General features: G+C 55.0%; 2 protein-coding genes across 3 annotated transcripts; one reads left to right on the top strand and one right to left on the bottom strand.

Moving 5' to 3' along the window:
* Positions 1–1,179: 1,179 nt before the first annotated feature.
* Positions 1,180–13,038, top strand: DNAJB5 (DnaJ heat shock protein family (Hsp40) member B5). 2 transcript variants are annotated; one of them, XM_032214091.1, is made up of 4 exons: positions 1,180–1,278; positions 3,272–3,516; positions 6,982–7,583; positions 11,871–13,038. In XM_032214091.1, exons 2-4 carry the CDS (start codon positions 3,306–3,308, stop codon positions 12,102–12,104), a joined length of 1,047 nt encoding a protein of 348 aa, XP_032069982.1. In that variant the 5' UTR covers positions 1,180–1,278; positions 3,272–3,305; the 3' UTR covers positions 12,105–13,038. The 2 variants fall into 2 exon arrangements, with proteins under 2 accessions (XP_032069982.1, XP_032069981.1); XM_032214090.1 differs by lacking the exon at positions 1,180–1,278 and adding an exon at positions 1,395–1,496.
* A 9,534-nt stretch (positions 13,039–22,572) lies between these two features.
* On the bottom strand, positions 22,573–23,835 carry LOC116506273 (magnesium transporter MRS2 homolog, mitochondrial-like). Its single transcript, XM_032213921.1, has 2 exons — positions 23,742–23,835; positions 22,573–23,382 (listed from the first exon to the last, which is right to left on the bottom strand). Exons 1-2 carry the CDS (start codon positions 23,833–23,835, stop codon positions 22,838–22,840), a joined length of 639 nt encoding a protein of 212 aa, XP_032069812.1. The 3' UTR covers positions 22,573–22,837.
* Positions 23,836–24,337: the final 502 nt, after the last annotated feature.

Here is a 24,337-nt window from a genome sequence, read left to right as displayed (position 1 = left end):
GACCCAGCTGCTACTCTCCACCTGGTCGGGCCAGCCTGTGGAAGCTGTTGCCTGGGGCGTGGCCGCTGTGGATGCTGAGCCGCAGGTGAGAGCTGAGTGACAGGTGGGGACCAAAGGGGGAGGAACTGCCCTAAAAGGACACGACATGACCCTGCACCAGAAGGGGCCCTGAACACCCCATGGATGGGTAAGACCCTCTTCAAAAGCCCACCATAGACGAACTCCAACGTCATCAGCCCCCCACCCATTCCCTAGGGCAGTGGTTCTGCTGGCTGGAGAATTCTGGGAGTTGAAATCCACAAGTCTTAAAGTTGCCAAGTTTGGGAACCACTGCCCTAGAGTCCCACCCACCCAACAGGAGCCCCCACCGGGGCAGCCCCCCTCTGAACCCTCCCCCATTAAACTGCAGGTCCACGAGGGGCTCCTCCTTCCAGAAAGGCGGCGGGAGAAGCGGGGTTTCGTTTGGGTGCCTGCCCATCAGTGACCCCTGAAGTGGGAACCGAGGGACCCCGGGGCTCCTCCGGGGGGAAGGAGGAGGAGCGGCGGCACCCACGGGGGTCGGAAGAGCCACCGCGCCCCTGCAGAGCTTGGACGGGGCGCGGAGCCGGGGGAGCCGGCCTTGGAGGGAGCTTTGCTGAGGACCCCCTCATCGCCCCCTGCGATTCCGGGGGGATAGGCTGGAGAGGGGCTCCCTTGGGGCGGGCTGGCCGGAGGACTCGGGGCATCTCGGCTTGTGCGAGCGGAGGAAGCCACGATGCTTCGGGAGCAAAAGAGGGGCGGAGCGCGTCCCTTCCACGTGGCCCGAAGCCCCGCCCACCCAGGAGGAGGCGCCCCCAGTCGGCCGCCTTTGTGACGTCACGGGGCTTCCAGAAGCCTCCCGCGGGCTTTCCTTTGGAAGTCAAAGCGGAGCGCCGGCAGCCAATGGGAGCGGCGCGCGCGGGGAGGGAAGGCCCGCGCGGCTCGCCCACTCCCCCCTCCCCCGTCTCCTAGAAACCAATGCCAGCGGAGAATGGGCGGGACCGGCGGCGGCGAGGCCAATGGGGGCCGAGGAGCGCGGCCCTTCTCAGGAGGCGGGCGGGGGGGGGGCGTGGCCGCTCGGCCTTCCCCTCTTCTCCAAAGGGAATGGGCCCCGGGTCGAGACGGGCGGCGCCCGAAGCCAATAGGACGCTGGGGGCGGCGCGGGGCGCGCCGTTGCTAGGCGAGGGCGGGCTCCCGGTCCGCTAGTTGCCCCGGCTCGGCCGAGCGGGCGGCGGCGGCGGAGGAAGGCCAGCGCGGGCGGTGAGTAGCAGCGGCGGCGGCGGCGGCGGCTGCGGAGGGAGGGGGGTGGCGGGCTGGGCTGAGCTGTTCCGGCGCCGCCTCCGCCTCGGCAGGTGCCGTCGGGGGGAGGCGGGAGGGGCGGGGGCGGCTCCGGCGCTTCTCTCGGCATTCCTCGCCTGCCGCGCTCGCCGACGCTCCGCCATGCCCGCCGTCCTGCTCTTCTGGAGCCGCCTGGAGAGGTAGGGCGCCGGCCTCCCCCGACGCTGCTCCGGAGACCCTGCCGCCTCCCCGCCCGCCTCGCCCCGCAGGCTGCCCTGCCCGCACCGATGACCTCTAGGGACCCCGCGGCGGCGGCGGAGACGGGCTGCCTTCCCCGGGGGCCGCGAGTGGGGGGGGGGGGTCGCCGCGCCGCCTCTTACTTTCCAGCGGCGCTTCCCGGCCGGCGCTGGGGCGGGCGAGGGGTCCCGGCGGCGGGCGAGCCCGGGGGTCGCTGTCCCGGGGCCCCTCCCGGCGGGTGGGGGCCGACTCCCCTCCTGGGCGGGGGGCGCCGGGGGACCCGCGAGGCTCAGGCAGCCCCCAGGCGGTCCGCGGGGCGGGGGCGGCGGCTGCCTCGGGCTGGAGGGTCGCCTTTGCCCCGCGCGCCCCGCGGAGCCCCCCCGTTGTAGGTGCCCCTTCTCTGACCTGACCCCCCCCCCTGCGGGCGGCTGTGCGTGTCCGCGAGTGTTGGGGGCCTCGGGAGCTGTTGCCCACCTGCCGCGGAGGTTATTTCGGGCTCCTGAGCTCATCCGTTAACTTGGGGAATTCTTGCTTTCGGTGTCAGCAGCGCTGCTGGCGTCACTCGCCGCCTCCCCCGGGCAGCAGCCCAGCCGCCCGGAGGAGATTGGCAGCCCCCCCCCCCCCCCGTCCTCCGGAGCCCTGGCTCTGCTGGGGAGCAGCCGGGAACCCCGGGAGGGTCTGGCCCCCACGAGTGGGCGCCGTTGTGGGTGCTGGGTGGGAGTGGGGTCTCCGCAGAGAATGCCTTGGCTGCCTTCTTTGGCGCCCCTGGGTGCCCCACTCTGATTGCAGCGCCCATCATCCCCAGCCTAAGCTGGAGTGCGATAGTGGGGCAGGTGATTGCATGGAGGGTGGGGATGAATGGGTCCAAAAGGGACAATGTCGGATTGGAAGATGTGCTGTGGGCTGGCAGACAGGTGTGTGTGTGTGTGTGTGTAGGTTTTCCTACCCCCCCCCCCCAAATTTCTGAAATCCAGCAAAATGGTGAATTCAACTCCCGTGAGCGTTTTCGGGTGCCCCTTTCCGGCCTTTGGTGCCCCAATGAGAGAAGGTGGGGAGGTTCAGTGGGACCCTGGAGCTGGGGAGGGAGGGGAGGGGGTGCAGCTCTGCTTGGCTTCACTGTCTCCAGAGGTGGGTTTGGGGGGGGGTCTCTGCAGTGCCGCCAATGGAGCCTCCACCCCAAGCATCCTCAGCTGGCTGGGCCGGAGATGGTCCGAGCTTGGCTGGCCCTCGTCAGGCATCACCTTCCTGGCCTTGGGATGCCAGTCGTTGCAATCCCCAGCCTCCTCCGTGCCTTCGGGCAGCCCTTCCCTGCGGTGGCGGGCTCCCATTTGGGAGTTTTTTTAAAAATAGCCTGCCACCATCGCAAGATGTCTCCGTCTCACAGCTCCGTCCTCTGCCGTCTCTGCCGGTACATGCTGGCAACATGTCCCTGCGTGAACCCCGGGCTGAGCGCTCGCTCGCTCGAGGAAGGGTTCTCGTAAGGCAACCTGCTGGCGTCTCGTCTGTGGAGAAGAGCCTCTCTCTGGCTGGCAGGCTTCCGCTACTTCTGCTGCCGGCGGCGGTGGAAGTGGCGATGGCCGGGAGAGGCTGCGGGGTCCCGTCTGCTTCCCCCGCCGGCCTCCTTGTGGGCAGGAGGAGGCTGTCCGGGCAGGGCCCACGTGGTGCCCTTCAGAGGCCAGCTCCGCCGGTGCCGCCCCTTGTCCGCTGACCTGGGTCTCTCCCTCCCTCCCTGGTGCAGGAACAAGGAGTCCACGGCCGGCCCGGTCTCGGCCATGGGGAAGGACTACTACAAGGCCCTGGGCATCCAGTCGGGGGCCAACGAGGATGAGATCAAGAAGGCCTACCGCAAAATGGCCCTGAAGTATCACCCGGACAAGAACAAGGACCCCCACGCGGAGGACAAGTTCAAGGAGATCGCCGAGGCTTACGACGTGCTGAGCGACCCCAAGAAACGGGCTGTTTACGACCAGTACGGAGAGGAGGGTAAGCGGGACTCAAAGGCTTCTCCCCGGACCCCGCGGCAGCCCCTCCCCATTCACTGTCAGGAGAGGGGGAGGGCTCTCGAGGTCAGGGGGGGGTAGATACAGTCCCCTTTCTGCCTGGGGTCCCTGGACGGGATTGACAGGGGGTCCTGGCTCCTTCTGCCTGGGGTCTTTGCAGGATGAGCCTGAGGGAGGAGGGTGGCCGGCATCTCCTGCTTCCTTTTCAGTCCATGTTGCTCTGTGTGTGTGTGTGTGTTTGTGTTTGGACCTGAAGAGCCTTTCCCAATTTTAGTAATCCTTTCCTAAGCTATCCTGGGCCGTGTGGCAACTTTTGGCAGGCTGTTTTGTTATCGTTACCCGGCAGCCGGGAATAACTTACGAGCCCAGCAAAAAAATCCAGGGACGAAATAAACAAATGGGGGACTCGGTGGCCAGAATAGTTCGGGGCCTTCTGCATTTGCTGCAGGAGGAAAGAATTTGGGGCACAGTTGTCTGTCCTGGAAGCTTCCTTCCTTGCAAATAAGCACATTGCAAATATCTGATCTCTTGTGCATTTTGCAGGGTTTGAGAAGCGGGAGGGAGTGTGGGGGGGGGGCAGCAGGCAGAGTCTCTGGGGGAGCAAGAGAGGCCACCGAGGCCACTGTGGGACCCTCCCCTCCCAGGGCTCCTTGGCTCCTTTTCCTGCTCCTGGCCTTTTGGGGAGCAGGCAGCTCTTAGGGGTGGAGGGCTCCTGGGGGGACGGGGGGGAGCCAGAAGCCTGGGGGGGGGGAAGTAAAGTTGGCCTCTTCCCTGGGAAAGTTTTTTTTTGGGGGGTGGGTGGGGGCGCTTCCATCAGGGTCTAAAAATAAACCCCTTTGCTCTCATCTGTGAGTGGGCGTTCTAATTATGTCGGAGCAGTGACTGACAAGGCCTGATTGCTCCTGTCCGAGGTCCACCAAGAATTGAGGTGGGGGGGGGGGAGAAATCCATTCACACATTTCTCAGAAGAATTTAGTCAGCAAGGAGTGAGAGTTGAATGGAGAATGTGCCCCCCCCCCGTCCCAATTTAGCCTGTTAATCAGAGAATGCCCACAGGAGGGGTGGGGGGGGGGAGGAAACAGTTTGGTCACAAAGTGGGAGCATTATATTATTAGTGGCAGCCCCTCCCCTCCCTTTGCCCCTCCCCTTTTTCCAGCTGAGTGCTCCCTCCCCTCAGAGGGGGGGGGGGCTGCTGTTTCTGCTCCACTCTTATTAGAAGCCGGCAGCTGCTGAAACAGCTTCCAGGAATGGCTGCCCCCATCTCCCTCCTGGCCTTCTGCCCCCTGCTTGCCCTGAGAATCCGTGGGCTCTGCTAGGGAAGCCCCCTTTTAAATGGGAAGCTGGGCTGGGAGAAAGAGCGGAGAGGGGGGGGGGGCTTCAAGAAGCAACGGGTGGGAAGCCACCGGGAATTGAGGAGAAACTTCCTAACAGTCAGGACAATTAACCAGTGGAACTGCTTGCCACCAGAAGTTGTGGGTGCTCCATCACTGGAGGGTTTTAAGAAAAGACTGGGCAGCCGCTTGTCTGAGATGGTAGAGGGTCTCCTGCTTGAGCAGGGGGCTGGACTAGAACAGTGTTTTTCAACCTTGACAACTTGAAGTCCTGTGGACTTCAACTCCCAGAATCCCCCAGCCAGCATAGCTGGCTGGGGAATTCTGGGAGTTGAAGTCCACAGGACTTCAAGTTGTCAAGGTTGAAAAACACTGGACTAGAAGACCTCCAAGGTCCCTTCCAGCTCGATTCTGATTCTGATTCCCCCTCTGGGGTGCTCTTGGGGTTATCTCAGAGTCCTTTTCTTGGGTGATTTTGTGAGATAAAAACCCAATTATTAAATCCTCAAAACACGGGGACAAGCCTGATTCACAATTCAAAAAGGTTTATTTACAGAAAAATAAAAAGCGTTTGCAAAGACAAGTCTCCCAAGCGGATCGAATACAAGGAGAGCAGAGAATAGAATTCAAACAATACATTTTATAGAGTCTAGTCGTAAGAAACTCCCCCCCGCCCACTTCCTGCTCATTCATTGATGCCGTTCCTTTCGTCATTCCATTTTCTAAACTAAAGGGTCAACTTGACAATTTCTTGAGAGATGCGCCTATCTCTTATTTGGTTTTTTTCCGGTGCCTTTTTGCCTGAGGAGATGGCTTCCTGTCTAACTTGTACGTAGGCGCCTGTAAATGGCTTGGAATGACAAAGGTTATCTTGTCCTGTTTAGTTAGCAAAAACACAGTAACTTATTACACATTTTAGGCAAGGATATAATGGCTTATACATTTAACATTGTAAAAGAATAGGAACGTAACCACCTAACATTTTATAAAAGGGTAACTCAATATCATTTTCTCCAATTTGGATCAAAGCCCCCCCTTGATGCAAAAAAGGACAGAAGCTCTGTGTTGATGCTCTGGGGCCGCCTTCTGGATGCCCGCCCAAAGGTCTCCTGGTCTTTGCCACTGATTGAAAGACAAAATCCAGAACTTCATAGACGGAGCGATTCCCTCCCGCGCATCCAGGCCAACTCAGAAGGATTTGATCCCCTGATTTGGCTTCTCCCTCGTTCTTTGGCGGTTGAGCAGAGATTGCCGTGCAGCACCGGCCATCCTGGCTTCAGGGGACGGGGCCTTCCTCTTCCACGAACCTGGGCTGGGTCCTTGCGGGAGGTTTCCTTAGAGTCTGACTGGCCCAGACCCTCACGATCAGCCTCCCCTGTCCGAAATGGCTCCGTAGTCTTCACTCTTGACCCCTGGGTTTCAAAACTTAACGGGAGAGACCAGCCCAGCGGTATATGAACAAACAATCAGGACAGAGCTGGAAGGGACCTTGGAGGACTTCTAGTCCAACTCCCTCCTCAAGCAGGACACCATATTCTATCTGAGACAAGTCCAATCTCTTCTTAAAACCCTCCAGTGTTGGAGCACCCACAACTTCCTGTGGCAAGTCGTTCCTCTGGTTAATTGTTCTAAGTGACAGGAAATTCCTCCTTAATTCGAGGTTGCTTCTCTCCTTGATTAGTTGCCTCCGTGGTTTCTTCGCCTGCCTTCAGATGCTTTGGAGAAGAGGTTGCCCCCCCCCTTCTCTGTGACAGCCCCTCAAATATTGGGACATACCTATCCTTTCACCCCTCCTTTATTTGTCTGAAATGGTTCAGGGTCTTCTGCTTGGGCGGGGGGACGGGGAGGGGTGGACTAGAAAACCTCCCAACCTTTTTTGTTGGGTGTGCAATCCCCGTTTTCCTGCTGGTGGCCGAGAGGCCGGTTGTGGGACTTGGTGGTCGAGGGGCACAGCAGGTTCTGGGGCTGGAGCAGGGGAAAATTGAGGCTGGGCCCCTGCTTCTGCCCCCCCCCCCCCCGGATGGTGCGGACTGTTGGTGGCCAAGGGCCTCTGTGGCTTTTCTTGCCACTGGTCGAAGCAGCCTCTCTGACGGTTCCTCCCTTTGGTTCTCTTTCAGGACTCAAAACGGGTGGGGGTCCCTCTGGCCCTTCTGGCAACACCTTCCACTACACCTTCCACGGAGACCCCCATGCCACGTTCGCCTCCTTCTTTGGGGGCTCCAACCCCTTCGACATCTTCTTCAGCAGCAGCCGGTCCAGGGTCTTCAACGGCTTCGACCACGAGGACATGGATGTGGACGACGACAGCGACGACCCCTTCAGCGCTTTCAGCCGCTTCGGTTTCAACGGTCTGAACGGGGTCCACCGGCGGCACCCGGAGCCCATCCACATGCGCCGGAAGGTGCAGGATCCTCCCGTGGTCCACGAGCTGAAGGTTTCTCTGGAGGAGATCTACCACGGGGCCACCAAGCGGATGAAGATCACCCGCCGGCGGCTGAACCCGGACGGGCGAACGATGCGGACAGAGGACAAGATCCTGAACATCATCATCAAGCGGGGCTGGAAGGAAGGCACCAAGATCACCTTCCCCAAGGAGGGAGACGCCACCCCTGAAAACATCCCGGCTGACATCGTCTTCGTCCTGAAGGACAAGCCACACGGCCACTTCCGGCGCGACGGGACAAACATCATCTACACGGCCATGATCAGTCTTAAAGAGGTGGGTCCTTGGCTGGAGGTCAGGGGGATGGGACGGGTCTCTCGGACGCAGGGCGCTGAGGCCAGGGGGCCGGGCAGACGGGCAGTCAGGAAGTTTGGTTTAGAAATAGAGAAGTTGAGGGACGCGGTGGCTCAGTGGCTGAAGCGCTAAGCTTGTCGATCAGAAAGGTCGGCAGTACGAATCCCCAGCGTCGTGTAACGGAGTGAGCTCCCGTGACTTGTCCCAGCTTCTGCCAACCGAGCAGTTTGAAAGCACGTGAAAAATGCAAGTAGAAAAATAGGGAACCACCTTTGGTGGGAAGGGAACAGTGTTCCGTGTGCCTTCGGCGTTGAGTCATGCCGGCCACATGACCACGGAGACGTCTCCGGACAGGGCTGGCTCTTCGGCTTTGAAACGGAGATGAGCACCATCGCCCCCTAGAGTCGGGAAAGACTAGCGCAGATGTGCAAGGGGAACCTTTCCCTTGAAGCTGATGGAAGACATTGAGGATTGACCTAGGGGACAACGGATTGTCTCTCTGTTGGCTCTCCTGGGCCCTGGCTCACTTCCTTGGTTCATCTCCTGCCTCCCATGGGAGAAAGGGCAGACCGGGGGGGTGCAAGATTTGGGGTGCCCAGCAGTTTGTCTCCTGTGTGAGGGACTAGTGGCCCTCTGGGCCGGGGATCTGAAGGGTCCAGGAGGGGGGGACCAAAGCCAGCGTGCTCTGAGGGTCAGTGATGCTCCTCAGCCCTCCAGGTCATGGTTGCCCCACTGGACCCCCTGGCCTTTCTCTGAAGACCATCTGGGAAGCTTCTCGAAACGTCTTCAGAGAAAAGCCAGAGAGTCCAGTGGCCTCGTGAAAAAGCCCCTCCGGGACCATCATGCTGGGCTCCTCTCGGACAAGCTGGGAGAGCCGAGTCAGCCCCCTTCCCCAGCGTGGCCAAGGCGGAGCTTCAATCGGGACCTCCCATCAAGTTCTCTCTTGGCCACGTTGGAGAAGGGGGGCTGACTGTCCCCAAGGTTTTAGGAGAAGCCGGCCTCTCTTCGCCTCCCCTGCCCTCCAGGGGGTTTTAGCCAGGGGTCTCCACTCTAGGGCAGTGTTTCTCAACCTTGGCGACTTTAAGTCCTGTGGACTTCAGCTATGCTGGCTGGGGGATTCTGGGAGTTGAAGTCCACAGGACTTAAAGTCGCCAAGGTTGAGAAACACTGCTCTAGGGGGGGGCTCAGAGTCCGCCCCCCACTCGGGGCCCATTCGTGCCTTTCCCCCCTTCGTTCCAAGGCCCTTCAGGGGGCAAGGAGGGGGCACCGATGGGCTTCCTTGGGCCCCACTTTCCCCCAAAGTAGCCCTCGGGTGAAGAAAAAGAAATCCCTCCCCCCACCCCCCACCCCGGAACAGTGGCCAAGGGGCGCACGCTGGCTCTTCCCTTCCCCACCCTTGGCTGAATGTCCAGTAGCTGCTCCTAAAAAGATTGGCCAAGTGTGAATTTTTCCGCTTGTGTGAGAGAGACGCTTCCGTTTGCGCCACCTGCACACACACACACACACACCGTCCCTCAGTGGGGCTCAGCCCCCCCCCCCAGCTCTGCTTCTAGAGAATGGAGGCGGTGCTTGCATTTTTAGGAGCGGGAGGGCGCCTGTACGATGGGCCTCTGGTGTCCATGGAGCCCCTTAAATTAATCAGTCAAGAGGGTGGAGTACAGTAGTCCTCAACCTGTGACCATGGTACAGCCCCCTATTTATGTTGCTAAGTGAAACACTTGCTAGCTTCTTTGTCAAAAAGTCACAGAAGGGGATCATTGCAACCGTCATAAATACGAGTCAGTCGCCCAGCGTCTGAATTTTGATCATGTGATCGTGGGGACACCCGCAAGGCTCGTAAAGTTTGAAAAACGGTCCTCTTTTCAGTGCCGTTATAACTTTGAACCGTCACTGAATGAACAGTTGTAAGACAAGGACTACTTGTCCTGCAGCCCCCTCCCTCCCTCCCCTCGGCCTCTGGGATCTTCTCCCTGCTGTTGCCCTTGGGGGGGGCGGGGGGCGTCCCAGCCACATCCAGAGGGGGAAACCCTCGTTCTCCTGAACTGCTCTCCACTCCCACAAACTCCTCGCATCCTCCCGGACTCCCCAGCGCCCCCTCCTAACCAGGGAAGGGAGTCCGGCAGGTGGGGGACCAGGGAAGGTTAAGGGGCCCCCGGCTCCTCTGCAGCAGCTCCTGGGTCCCCTGTGCTTGACCCTTCCTCTTGCTCAGAGAAGTGAGGGACTGCGGAGCTGCTACCCCCCCCAGCCATTCCGGCCCTCTGCCCAGTGGCCTTTGGCCAGGTGGCCACAAGGGAGAACGGCTAGACCTGGCCGGACAAGAAACGAGGCTTCCCAGCTGGGGAGGGAAGAGATTTCCTACCTAATCCTGATGCTGAGATGGGACTCGCCATGTGCGGCTGAAGGGAGGGGGGGGGTGGCAGGAAGAATTGAAGGGAGGGGTGGGAGGCAGTGGGGAGGGGGGGGGCTTTCTGGGCAGCCGTTTGAGCCTCAGGAACTTTTCTCTGTGCAGAAATGAGACGCCAGGTGGTCCCAAAGCCCCCGGAAAGATGCATTGAGGATCTCTAAGCCAGTGTTTCTCAACCTTGGCCACTTGAAGATGTCTGGACTTCAACTCCCAGAATTCCCCAGCCAGCGAATGCTGGCTGGGGAATTCTGGGAGTTGAAGTCCAGACATCTTCAAGTGGCCAAGGTTGAGAAACACTGCTCTAAGCGGTTTCCCTGATCCTTCCTCACCTGCAGACAGAATCTTGCCAAACTGAAACAGGTTATATTTGTGCCATAAAACACCCACCCTGGGAACTCTTAGGGAGGAGCTGTCTTCCCTCTCTTTCTCCCACTTAAGTTTATTCATCCCCATCAGGATCCAAAAACTGAAAAAAAGACACGTTGTGAGTCTTCCAAGTAGATTTTTTTAAAAAAATATGGTTCCTCGCCCATAGATGGAATCTTGCCAAACCGAAGCGTGCTTAACACTCCCGTAAGGCATATGGAACTGTTAAGGAGGCGCCTTCTTCACCCTCTTTCTCTCGCACAAAGTGTCTGAACCGAGTTGCCGCTCGCTCCTCCTCCCTCTCCGGAATCCAGGCCACATTCCATCACAGAGAGGAGCCTTTTGGAGGCCAGGGGGTCAAAACGGAGGCACTGGTGGCCGTCTGGTTTGGGTCAGCTGATTCATCTTGCCGAGGACCTCAAGATGGTCCAGGAGGCGGTTGAGGACAGGCCCTCCCGCCTTCGTCGGGCGTGAGAGTCTCCTCCCAGGGGCTTTTGGGGTGAGCTGGGCTGCAGAGCACGACCTCTCAGCCTGCCCTTCCTTCCTTCCCAACCTGGTGCTCGCTTTTTGGCAGCCGAGGGGGTCAGCTGTGGGCAGAAAATAACCCAGCGTTGGGCCCTCCTGGGCCTTGTGGAAGTTGGCAGGAGCAGCAGGACTCCAAAGTTTCCACTTCTGGAAGTCGGCCCAGGCAGGAGAAGGGAGAAGGCCTCTGTGGGGCTCCTGCACTGGATTGGATTGGATTGGATTTATTACATTTATATGCCACCCTTTTCCCTGAAGGGGACTCAGGGCGGCTCACAATTCAGTCAAGGAATTCAGTCAAGACTGGCACTGCCAGTCTTGCCCACCACTTGCCCGGACAGGCTGTGAAGCCCGCAGAAGGCTGGTGCCCTAGTTCTGCCTATTCCCACCCCCACCCCCTGCCCCAAAGGCCTGGGGCTATAGGAGGCCATCAAGACTCATCCTCATATGGCAGGTCTCCCCAAACTTGGCAACTTTAAGGGAAGAAGGAAGGGGAAGGAGAGGAAGGAAGGAAGGAAGGAGAGAAGGGAGGGAGGGAGAAAAGGAGGCGGTGTTACAACAGGCGCGAGGGAGGGTAAATAAAGCAACACAAAATGTATATTATAATCTTATTAAATGGAATAACAAATGTATAAGAATGACAAATGTAAAGAATAACAACAATTATGTCAATGTATAGTTTAAAATGATATGTAAGAATTAAAAAAAAATTTGGCAGAAGAGGGGGGAAAAAAGAAAGACTTATCTTCATATGACAGAGGCCTTCAAAGTTGGCAACTTTAAGACTTGTGGACTTCAACTCCCAGAATTCTCAGAGCTGGCTGGAGAATTCTGGGAGTTGAAGTCCACAAGTCTTAAAGTTGCCAACTTTGAAGGCCTCCGTCATACGGTCTTGCCTGCAGGGCTTAAGGGTGACCTGCTCCAGCTGTTCCCTGTGGCCGCCTCATCCCCTCCCTCTTCTCTCCTCTCTCCGGCAGGCCCTGTGCGGCTGTACCGTCAACATCCCCACGGTGGACGGGCGCGTCATCCCCTTGCCCTGCAGCGACATCATCAAGCCGGGCACCGTGAAGCGGCTGCGAGGGGAGGGGCTGCCTTTCCCCAAGGTGCCCTCCCAGCGCGGAGACTTGATTGTGGAGTTCAAAGTCCGCTTCCCCGACAGAATAGCCCCCCAGACCCGCCAAATCCTTAAGCAACACCTGCCCTGCTCCTAGAGATGCCAGGCCGGGCATCGCCTGCCCACCTCACGCGCTCTCTCTCTCTCTCTGCCAGCCAGCTCGCTCTCTGAGTAGCAGCCACGCTTCATGCTGTGCCACGTTGCACCTGGCCCTGGGGGCACCCTCCTGCCTCTGGCTGCGAGCCACGTCCTCCTCCTCCTGCGAGGGGTCCTCTCTGCCCCGACCCCCCTCCTCCTCTGGCAGCTTGGCTCTTCGAGAGGTCCCCGTTTTTGGATCTGGTGTCCCTGCTTTGCGTGAGTCTCGGGGGGCCAAAGCCGGGGAGGGTCTCCCCAAATTTTGCCAAGGACACCAGAGCCCTGTAAATAGAAGCCCTTCCTCTTCTGCTTCCCTGCTGGCTCTGTCTGGATTGTGCCTCCCCAGAGCAGCCGGTGGGGGCCAACCTCGTCCTACACGCCAGGAGCCGGAATCCCCTTTCCTGTTTTGGGCACCGAGGAGGCCCCCCTCCGCGTCCCTCCCGTTTCTGTGCACACAGAGACCCTGCGATGTTGGCCAGACAGACCACCTCCAGCAAGCGTTGGGGTCACAACAAGGACCCGCCATTCAAGGGTGCTTCGGACTTTGTATTCGAATAGAACCTTCATGAGGACTAACCTCTTCTCGGCTGTGTTGGCTTTTCATCTGGATCCTGGGGAAGGGCTGGCGGGAGTGGCCCCGGACGGCTCCCTGGGGAAGGGGAGAAGGAAGGTGGGCTGCCCGGAGGCTGGGAGGGGGTCTTGATATCGTCTGATGCTGGTGGGGGGGGGAGGGGTGTTGTGTGTTTCCTGGGAGGTGGGCGAAGGGCTGTGGGCACCGGGGTGTGTGTGTCGAGAGGCCGCCTTTATTTTCACTTTTCAGAGGGAGAATTTTCAAGAAACGTTTCTTCATCTTTTGACGAGGATTATGCTGTGTTTTGGGCCAGGGCTGGCAGGGGGGCTGGGTCTGGGTCTGGGGGGGGGGGCTTCAGGGGAGGGGAGATACAGGGGAGGGGAGATAAGGGCCCGAGGGGCTTTACAAGAGGACATCTTCCCATCTTCTCCCCCCCTCTTCCCCTCCCAAGTTCAAATCTTGGGTCAAGACTCTTTTTTTGGGGGGGGGGATTTCCACCCACCCTTTTTTAGTCTGAATTTTCTCTTGACTGAAACTTAAGAGGTGCTTCCTTGGGGGTCCCCTCAGTCTCTCCCTGCCAAGGACCCACCGGGTTGACCCTCCTTTGGGCTGGGTGGGGGGGAGCCGAGGGGGCGCCCCCAGCCACTCCCTGTATAGTGTACACAACCGAAAGCTTCCCTCCCGATGGTTTGGGACCCCCGGGAATGGCCAACTACCTACATCCTTGAGCCCCCCCCCCTTTCCCTTGCTCCCTTCCTTTCTTTGGGCACCCTCCGGGGTGAGTGTGTGTGAGTGTGTGTGTGTGTTTTCCCACTACGTGGGCTGCTGACCCGGCGGCAGGCCGAGATGAGGGAGGGTGGGGGGGGGCATTCCTTGCTAGGTGCCCCCATTTCAGGGAGACCCTGGGTGGTTTTATAGCGTTTTTTTGGATCTTCTCCTTTTGTAATGTCCTGTATTAATATTTAAAAAAAAAATAAAGTATTTTAAAAACAGGGGGTTGTGTTGTCTGTGAAGCTCCAGGATGACCCCCCCCCCCGACTCTTGCGAGGAGCCCTGCAGGGAGAGCCCCCCCCCCACGAGGCTTCTCAGGCGCTGGCTGCCCTGTGGGGGGGGGGCAGCTGTCACCCCCACAGAGAAGGGCTGGCCGGGCTCTTTGCAAGAGGGGGGCACAGGACCCCTCCCCCTCTGCCCCCCCCCCCCAGGCTGAGTTGGGGCATCTTTTGTCATCAAACGCCAAATTCTCACGGAAGTGCCTTTGCGAAGTCCTCAGCTTACAACAGTTCATTTAGTGCAGTGTTTCTCAACCTCGGCAACTTGGAAGATGTCCGGACTTCAACTCCCAGAATTCCCCAGCCAGCGAATGCTGGCTGGGGAATTCTGGGAGTTGAAGTCCGGACATCTTCCAAGTTGCCGAGGTTGAGAAACACTGTCTTAGAATCCCCCTGGTCACGTGGTCAGAAATCAGAGGCATGGCAAATGGCTCACACTTATGACGGTCGCAGGGTGTCCCAGGCTCACGTGATTTGATTTGATTTTGATTTTGATTTTATTAACATTTGTAGGCCGCCCTTTTCCCTGAGGGGACTCAGGGCGGCTCACATAAAATCAGGGAGGGGAAGTACAAACAGTGACATAGACACATATAATAAAAGTAATAAGCAACATACATTCATCATTCGGGAGGGGCAACTATCCATGTCCCCAGGCCTGACGGGCTAGCCAGTTCTTGAGGGCTGTGCGGAAGGCCTGGACGGTGGCGAGGGTACGAATCTCCACGGGGAGTTCGTTCCAAAGGGTCGGGGCTACTACTGAAAAGGCTCTCCTCCTTGTAGTTGCCAGCCGGCACTGGCTGGCTGATGGAATTCGGAGGAGGCCCAATCTATGAGATCTAATTGGTCGCAGGGAGGTGATTGGCAGGAGGCGGTCTCTCAAGTATCCAGATCCACTACCATGCAGGGCTTTATGAGTGACTAATAGCACCTTGAAGCGCATCCGGAGATCGACAGGTAGCCAGCGCAGCTCGCGGAGGATAGGTGTTATGTGGGTGAACCGAGGTGCACCCACGATCACTCGCGTGGCCGCGTTCTGCACTAGCTGAAGTCGCCGGATGCTCTTCAAGGGCAGCCCCATGTAGAGCACATTGCAGTGATCCCCTTTTGCAACCTCCTGACAAGCCCGGTTCACTTAACAGCCATCTTTCTAACTTAACGGCTGCAGTGATTCACTTAACTACCGTGGCAAGAAAGGTTGTATAAAGGGGCAAAATTCACGTAGCGGCTATCTTGCTTAGCTGCACGGAAATCTTCGGTTCAGTTGTGGTCATGCGTTGAGGACCACCTCCACCGAGTGTCCTCAGACCCCCCCCACCTCTTCCGCCTGGTCCCCCCAGGAGAGAGGAGGGGGAGAATAAGAAAGCCCATCCAGAAATAAAAACAATTTTGACGAAAACCAGGCCACCAAGAACAGAAGCAAGCCGATGATTCATGGAGCCTCGAATTGTCTCTTGGCCAGTTGGCCACGACAAGCTGCCCTAGACTCCGCCCCCCCAGGACACCGCTGCCCATTTTGGGAGCTGCTGGTGGGCCTTGAGAGCTCCCCTTCTCCCCTTCCCAACGGATCCCTCCTGGCAGCCCCCCCACCACCTGCCTCGGCTCTCCGCTGGGTTGAAAAACATTTCTAATGGAGGATGCGCCTGGAGAGGAGGAGGGAAAAATCTCTCCAGATCAGGACTGCTATAATACCAGCCCCCTCCCCCCCCAGCCCACCCCCAATGCCTGGCCGAAGCCTCCCAGTCTTCTCCTTATAGGGGATGCAGAGCCCCCCTCCCCTCTGCCCCAAGGACAATATCCAGGGCTGGGGGGTGGGGGAGTCAGAGCTGAAGGGGCTTGCTGGGGGTTCTGTTCTCCCGGAGTAAAGGTACGGTCAGTGGGCTCCCCCAGGGTCCATTCTTGACCCAGGCGATCTGTCTTCTTGGCCTGACTCAGAGGACAGAACTGGGAAGGGGAAATACCACTCGGGACACAAACCCTGACTCCAGATGACCTCACAGGGCTGCATCAGGGAGCCAAATCCAGTAGGATGATTTTAAGAGCTCCTGGGGAGGCAGGAATGGGAAGGCAGCTGCAGGGGGGGGGCACTATGGGGAGGATGACTAGCAGACCCCCAGCTGGGGATGAGCAAGCAGGGTGATGTAGCAGCTGAAAGGCCAACAGAAACACCATATCCAGCTGTGGGAGATCCGGCTTCCATAATTCTGCTGGTTAGACCTGGGTGAACGTCCTGTGTTCAGTGCTAGCTAAAGTCAGCCTTCACAATGCAGAGAAGAGGAGGAGGAGGAGGAGGGAGGAGAAGGTGGACAGGGCAGAACAGGGTAGAGTGGAATAGAGGAGCCTAGAAGAGTTAAAAGAACAGAGCAGAAGGTTAAAAAGAGGAGAACCTTGGCAGGAGTGATGCCCCTGGGTGAATTCTGGTGCAGAAAAGGGCCGGTTGAGGTGGGAGGTTCAGGTGCTTGCCGAGAAACCTGGAGATGGAGAATTCTAGGCCTCTCTTAATTATGAAAGCTGGTTGGAAAACTTCGGGTGGTTTTATGGGGTTGGGGGTCAATTTGCAGAATCTTTCTTTGAGGTGGGGGGTGGGGAAGCCACTGGTGCTTCATCCAGCTTGGTCTCCCAGAGTTGTGGGTCTCCATCACTGGAGGTTTTTAAGAAAAAAATGGACAATAATTTCTCTGAAATGATATATAGGGGTCTCCTGTCTCAGGCGGAGTCAGACTAGAAGACCTCCAAGGTCCCTTTCAGCCAGTGGTGCGATTCAAGTAATTTAACAACCGGTTCTCTGCCCTAATGATTTCTTCCAACAACCAGTTCACCAAACTGCTCAGAAAGTTAACAACCGGTTCTCCCAAAGTGGTGTGAACTGGGCTGAATCCCACCACTGCTTTCAGCTCTAGGATTCCAAGTCCACCCATTTTAAAGCATGCTGGTGGAGGAATTCTGGGAATTGAAGTCAGAGACCCAACCTGGAACTAAGGAGGAACTTTGTGACAGAGAGAACCATGAATCAACGACAAAGATTATATCCAGAGCTGTGGGTTCTTCCTTGCCGGAGGTTCCTAAGAAAAGATTGGATGGCCATTTATCTGTGATGGAATAAGGACTCCTGCCTTGGGCAGGGGGTTAGATTCCAAGACTTCTATGCAGAGGGATTCAATCAAGATCAAGGGAGGTAGTAATACCACTCTATAAAGCCTTAGTAAGGCCACACCTAGAGTCCTGCATCCAGTTTTGGTCCCCACACTATAACAAAAGATGTTGAGACTCTACAAAGAGTGCAGAGAAGAGCAACCAGGATGATGAGGGGACTGGAGGCTAAAACATACAATGAAAAGGTGCAGGAACTGGGCCTGGCTGGTCTAGGGAAGAGAAGGAGCAGGGGAGACAGGAGAGCAGCCTTCCAGTATTTGAGGGGCTGCCACAGAGAGGAGTTGCGGGTCAAGCTATTCTCCAAAGAACCTGAAAGTCAGATAAAGAATAATGGACGGAAATGGATCCAGGAGAGATTCAACCTTGAAATAAGGAGAAATTTGTGACAATGAGAACAATCAACCAATGGATCAGAAGTTGCCTTCGGAGGTTGTGGCAGCTTCACCACTTGAGACTTTCAAGCAGAGATTGGACGCCATTCATCAGAAATGGTGTAGGGTCTCCTGCTTGGGCGGTGGGTTGGACTAGATGACCTACAGGGTCCCTTTCAACTCTGCTAATCAGATATGCCTTGTATATAGTCAGAGCCTGCCACTTCCGGCTCTCGCTCTCTCTGTCTCAGTGCTCTGCTGCCCTCTGGTGGCCAAATAGATACTGGTGAGAAACTCCAGGAGCAGCAGGAGAGAAAGGCAGAACCTGTCCAGGAGTCTATACTCTCTGCTCCTGTATGAGGAGGCTCTACTTAGTTCTCAGGGCCAATCGGAGTAAAAAAAAAAAAAAAAAAGCCATAGCACTATCAGAGCTAGGCAACTCCGTGTCTATGGAGAGTCTCCCTCATCCTAAAAGAGAATTTGACAGATTATTTGGGTATTAAAAGTTTCTTTATCTCTCTTCCGTGGGAAATGGCCATCACTGATGCTGCTCCTGACGGCTTGAAGCCCATGTTTGCAAATGACGGTTGTATATAGAGTTTCAATATCCATGATAGCTAAGATAGTGTTGCCAAGAAGATTGCCAAAGAGTTTCAGTTTTCTTAGGAAGATTGTGGTGTCTCTTATGTAGACGATGACATCTACAGTGGCTTATCAGATCAAATTGAATTACTTATGAGTAGCGGTTGTCTGGAGTAGAAGAGGGTGATTTCATGATGTTTCCCTTTTCCAGAGAGATTTTGCCAGCCGGAATTTACTTTCTAACTGCCAATCCCACCATTGTGCCATCTTTGTTCCTTCAGAGACACGTAATATGCCATGAATTTTCACCAGCAATAGTTTGTATTTCTTTTTATCTATTTAACTGTAACATTTAAATAAAAATAAATAAATTTTTAAAAAAAGTTTCTTTACCATGTGGAATGGGGAAAAAAGGAATAATTACCCTTAAGATTAGTTGTTCTGTTTGCTTCACCTAACTAAAACAAATGAAACAGGATATTGGTACCAATACCCCCTTGTGGGGAGGTAAATGAGTAATGAATGTCATGTCTCTGTTTGGGAGATTGTGTATGAGGTCTACGTGACACAGGAAGGCCAGGTACTTTGGGATGATCAATAAGCTGGCTAAGAGTATAAAAGACTGTAAACAACTGCCAAAAACTGTTCAGATTTTGCTTGAGCAATCGCTCCTGAATCTTTGCACAAATAAACTTCTCCCTCTGACAAAGAGCTGGTCTTGTCTCATTTTCTGCTACAAACCAAGTCATGGTTGTCTCAAAGGTGCTTTTTTAAGAAGCATGTCAGAGTTTTGGCAGTGTGAGTATTATTATGATGACAAGAGAAGCCCAGGAGCTCATCACAGCACCCAGAGCCTTTTAGACAATTAACAGTGGTTTATATACAAAGATATACAGACATAAAGGTGGTAGATAAAAACCCCTCCCCACACAGCTCGGACACAAGGAGAGAAAAGGAGAGAGATGTTGTAATATAGTTCCTTGTGCAGGTGTGTGTCCTCCATGGCCCAGTTCATACCAGGGCTTGCAGAGTCACGCTGAACCACACAGGAGAAAACAAACTCCTAGAACGCCATAACATCTTGATAGTGCATAACATAACATTCTGAGATGTGCCCTACCATTGACATCCAGGATTTGACCATATATAGACTGAGCAGTAGATTAGAAATTGTACTTTTACAGGCTGTCTTTACTCACATGCTATTGCTCCACCTGCCTTTGTCCTATCTCAATAAAAGGGGCTCTCGGACTCCAATCTGGGTCGCTCCATCTCGAGAAAGTTCGTCTCCTGTCTTTTCTCAAAATTGGCCTCATGGACGACCCACGGGAACATCACATTTGGTAGCAGAGGATGGTTACTTCACAGAGAGAGAGAGAGAGAGAGAGGGAGGGAGGGAGGGAGGGAGGGGGAGAGAGAGAGAGAGAGAACCCACCTGTCCACATAGACCCCTCCTATGCAATGAGTTCTCCTCCTTGCATCAGCTTACAAATTGCAGCTTACAACCTTACATCAGCTGGCAGCTGTTAAATCCTCAGTGCCTGACAAGGCAACTGGAGTCTCTGGGTTTTCTTTGTGAAGACGTTTTGCTTCTCATCCAAGAAGCTTCTTCAGAGCTGAAACTCCTCCTTGGATCAAAAGGGAAAATGCTTCACCACCACCACCACCACCCCCAGAGCCCAGTTGCCTGAAAAAACACCTTCGGGCAACTGCATGTGTCTCGTCTGGAGGCTGGCAGGGCACAGGGCAGATGACGGGCACGCCATGCAATCAGCAGGCCTCACCCAAAGCATCGTTCCTGTCAGTCAAGGGACTCCAGTTTGGGGGGGGGGAGCAAAAGAGGAGCACTGCCCTCCCCTGGGTGAGGCTTTCCCCCAGCCTTCTCCCCTCCTGCAGGGGTCTGGAGAGCTGGTTCTGCCGATTGGCCTGGGGAGCCAAAAGGGAGGAGGACCACTCCGGAGGCGGCGGCTGGACTAATATTCTCTCTCCCTCTCTCTCTCTCTCTCTCTCTCTCTCTCTCTCACACACACACACACACACACACACACACACACACACACACACTACCGATTACCTTTTAATTCATATCATTGTACTTTTATTGTTTAGGCTTATTGTTTCATTGCTTTGCTATTATGTTTACATTTTGTTTTTGTTTTTTCATTTTTCTGTTTCTCTCTTGTTAGACACCCAAAGTACCCCCAGGGCAGGGGTGAAATCCAGCAGGTTCTGGAGAACCGGTAGCAGAAATTTTAAGTAGTTCGGAGAAGCGGCAAATTCCACCTGTGGCTGGCCCCAGGAGTGGGGAAGGAATGGGGATTTTGCAGTATCCTTCCCCTACCAGGCCTACCAACCACGCCCACAGAACCAATAGTGAGGAGATTTGAATGCCCCAGGGGGAAGGTGGGTGGCAAATAAATTGAACAAACAGACGAACACATGGATGGCTCAACCCTGGTGATTGGCTAAGATGCTGCTGTCCTAATTTTGGGAAGGGTTGCCCCCTTCCTCCCCATCCTTGTGTGGGAAGTTATCATCCAGCCCTCTCCCAGAAAAATGAAATATCCTAGGAAATATTGAAAAGGCAAAATATTTCTCTGGATGTGAAAAGAAAGAAACACGCTTTAAAAGACAGAATAGTTGCCTGTAGCTTCCTGCCCATCCCCACTTTGTCAATAGGCCATTGAGAAGGCCAGGCTAGCCCACTTTACATAATAAAGACTTCTCCACTCCAGCCCCAGGTGGGGGGATGGGAGTAAAGGCATGATAATGTTGAAAATTTACTCAGGTGAGCACATGGCATCTGAGAACTCATCACAGCCTAGAGAGTAGCCCCTGCACAGCCCCATGGGAGTCTGGCAACCAATCAGAATACATTTCTTACACAGGAACAGGAAACAGAGAGGTGGGACTAAACAGGGTATAAAGAGCCTAGCAAGCCCCTCCCTCGGCCCTTCTCTTCTTCTCCACCAACATTCAAGCATGTGATCACCTTTTCTGTTCGGGGCTCAAGCCATGTGGCCCTGTCCAACAATAAACCATCTTTCCAAGCAGCCTCCAGTGTCTTCTTCCCCACTTGGAGCCGAACCCAGAAGGACATTTCTTCCAACACTTGTCAGACTTCAGAGAATAAGACGAAGAGCCTTCGATAAAGAAGAGAAGGGGGCTCCCACTCAGCAGGGTCCCCGTGTGGTGCATGAAGCTCAGCTGGGGCTACCCCAAGTCCTGCACACCCACCACAGGGCACAAGCGGGATGGGTTCCAGCGCTAAGCCACTCCGGAGGGACGCTTCCTGTCTTAAGCTGCTGTGTGAAACCCGGCCGGCTGGCCCGCTGCTGAGAAGGGCAAGGCCAGGGTTAGGCCTGGCACATCCAACCGCTGGGCCTCCAAGCCCTTTGGCCCAGAGCCAGCGAAGGCTGGGGGAAGGCCAGGGGGCAGCTCCCATATAAACCGGATGTGCTTCTTCCTGCTCCTGAGGTCCTCCCTGCTGGAGGGGACTGTTGAAGCCGAGTGATGCTGGCAGGGGGATCCGGGCAGTCTTAAAGTGGCCAAGGTTGAGGAATGCTGCACTGGAGACTTTGGCCATCGAGCTGCCCGATGGAGGAAGCCACAGGGGGGATCAGCTGATCCTTTTCCTCCCGTGGGAACCAGCCCCTCCCTCTGCTTGGTGGACGGGCGCTGTTTCGGCTTCAGCGCCTGGTCCATGATGCCTGGTTTTCTTGGGATGAGCCTTTGGGTTTGACTGGCAAGGGTCACTTCCTTCATCTGGCCTGGTGGCAGATTTGGAGATTTGTCTGCTGTTCAGGGTTGGTTAATTGGAGGGGCCTCTACACCAGAGGGAGGTTCCTACCAGTTCGGTCCAGTTCGGTGGAATAGGTAGTAACTTGGCGGCCTGGGTTGCTGCCACGCCCCCCCCGGCCCCCCTCCCCAGTCACTCCTCACCTCCTGGGCAGCTTCCCTGCCTAAGTTGCCAGGTGGTGTTTGCCCTGCACCTCCTACCTACAGGTAAGTCTCGCTAGCTCCCCCTCCCCGGAGCTTGCTGCCCCCCCCACGCACTGTCCCCACCACACTCGCAACCTTCCCTTCCCCGCCCCTTCCAGGAGTCCCCACGAGCCCCATTATGGCTCCCAGGGGGCTTCAGGGAGGCCTGCTAGCCCCAAAATGGGTGTGAGGGGTACCTAGAAGCCTCCCCACAGCCCCCTGGGAGAAAAAAATGGGAGAAAGAAAGCAATTAATAGCAGTTAGACTTATATACCGCTTCATATGGCTTCCAGCCCTCTCTAAGCAGTTTACAGAGTCAGCATATCGCCCCCAACAACAATCCGGGTCCTCATTTCACCCACCTCGGAAGGATGGAAGGCTGAGTCAACCTTTGAGCCGGTGAGATTTGAACCGCTGAACTGCAGAACTAGCAGTCAGCTGAAGTAGCCTGCAGTGCTGCATTTTAACCACTGCGCCACCTCGGCTCTCTAACTGAAGAGATAGCAATAAAACAGTATCTTTACAAAATACTTAATTTAAACAATACAACATGAAATTAACATTATGGTGTATTATTTTCAAAAGAGAATTTGTTATCAGAGATAACACTATTTTTACATAAATATATCTCACTCTTTAGAAATAATTTAGATAACACTTTTGCCTTATATGAACTCTACCTATGAAAAATATGTCTGAAACTATTATTAAGGTAGACACAGTTTTCTTACATTGGCAAAAGTATCATAATTTTATCAGAATTCCCACAGAAAGCATTAGTTAGAGGAAAAAAGGGGATGGTTTTAACATGTACACGATTTAAATTTTCTATTGTGGTATTCAAAACTCTTCTCTCCATAACTGAAGATTTTTAACTTCGTATTTTTGGGATATAACACAGTCAAATGGTAGAGGCTGCTACATTTTTTTTTGAAAAAGTAAATCCAGGATGAAAGTCTCGAGTTCAAGTTATCCTGGAGTATTCATGTCATTGGCTGGTCATTGTACTTCTGCTTGACTCAAAGGATTCGGTTTTGAAAACATTCTTAAACTCTACTTTTCCATTGGCTGACTGTGTTTTTTTCAATAAACCCGGCATTGGTGGAAGCATTGATGGTTCTAGATGCCTTCCAAGAAATGTCAATAGGCGCCACCAAATTAAGCCACTGCCTAGGAACATAATTCCTGTCACCATCCAGAACATTCCATGGTTCTCTTCAAATGATGATTCCAAATTCATACCAAATGCTACTCCTATCAATCCGAAAAGCGAGATTGAAAAAGTACCCATGGTCAGCTGCAAGTTCAACCTCATCATAACATTACGGTGGCTGTCTAAGTTAATAAAGATGATACTTTCAGAATCATCAATAAGTATTTTAAGTTCCCGGGTTTCATTCATTAGATCTTCTGCCTGCCTGTAGTAATTTTCCAATAGGAGTTCCATCTCCTCCACATGGTCAATTCCAGAGAGACTTGCCTCAAATACTTCTGGATCCGTCCATTTAGTCAGACACAGTTCTTCCATGACTTCTTTGAAAGAAATCCTCACCGTTTGGGGATCCCCAAGTGCATGGAACAGAGGTTTGCAACCTTGGCAAATTTAAGACTTCAACTCCCAGAATTCAGCTCTGCTGGCTGGAGAATTCTGGGAGTTGAAGTCCACAAGTCTTAAAAGGTGCCAAGTAAAAGATGTAGAAGTGTTGCAAAGATGATATAAAATGTATATTAAAAATAAAAAATGATAATAAAAAAGTTTGCCAAGCCACGCCCACAGAACTGGTAGTACAAAAAAAAAAAAAAAGAATTTCACCCCCCACTTATGTCCCCTTCCTGGATGAAGCCGCCTCCTTTCGGTCGTCCATGCCCTGGTCACCTCCTAGATAGATTACTGCAATGTGTGCTCTGCATGGGGCCACCCTTGGAGATTATCCGCAACAATGCAGCAGGGTGAGCAGTTCTGGGTTCCCTGGTGCTGTTGTCCATGTTGCCACCCGGGTTACGTGAGGTGCGCTAGTTGCTGGTTGGCTTCTGAATCCAATTCAAGGGGTTGGTTACCACCTTCCAAGGCCTTCGTGGCCTGGGACCAGGTTCCCCGAGGAGCCGTTGTGCCCCAGTTACACTCTCCCCTCGGCACAGCAGGACGGTGTTCACTGTAACCCACTAAGACAAAACCCCACGGAGGCTTCCTGGGTCCCTGCCTGTTCACCCAGGGGGCCAGTGGTTGAGAGGTAACCCACCCAAGGCAAGTGGAGGCCCCTGGGAAGCCAGCATCTCTCTGGGTGGAAAACCAACTGTCAGCCTCTGCTTTGCTGCTGCTTCGGCTGCCATTGAAACGGGGAGGGGGGGCATGGTATTTGGGAGGGGTTTACTAATTGTGCTGGAGGAAGATTCTGGAGTTTCTGCTGCCTGTCTTACTGCGCATGCGGAGGAGGTTTCCCGCCAAGGCCAACGGCACCGACATTCCATCTGGGTGATGCCTTTCGAC

This window comes from Thamnophis elegans, chromosome 3 (assembly GCF_009769535.1).
Source record: "Thamnophis elegans isolate rThaEle1 chromosome 3, rThaEle1.pri, whole genome shotgun sequence".
NCBI lineage: Eukaryota > Metazoa > Chordata > Lepidosauria > Squamata > Colubridae > Thamnophis > Thamnophis elegans.
The sequence above is the reverse complement of the archived record's forward strand: the minus strand, read 5'-3'. Positions and strand labels throughout refer to the sequence as shown.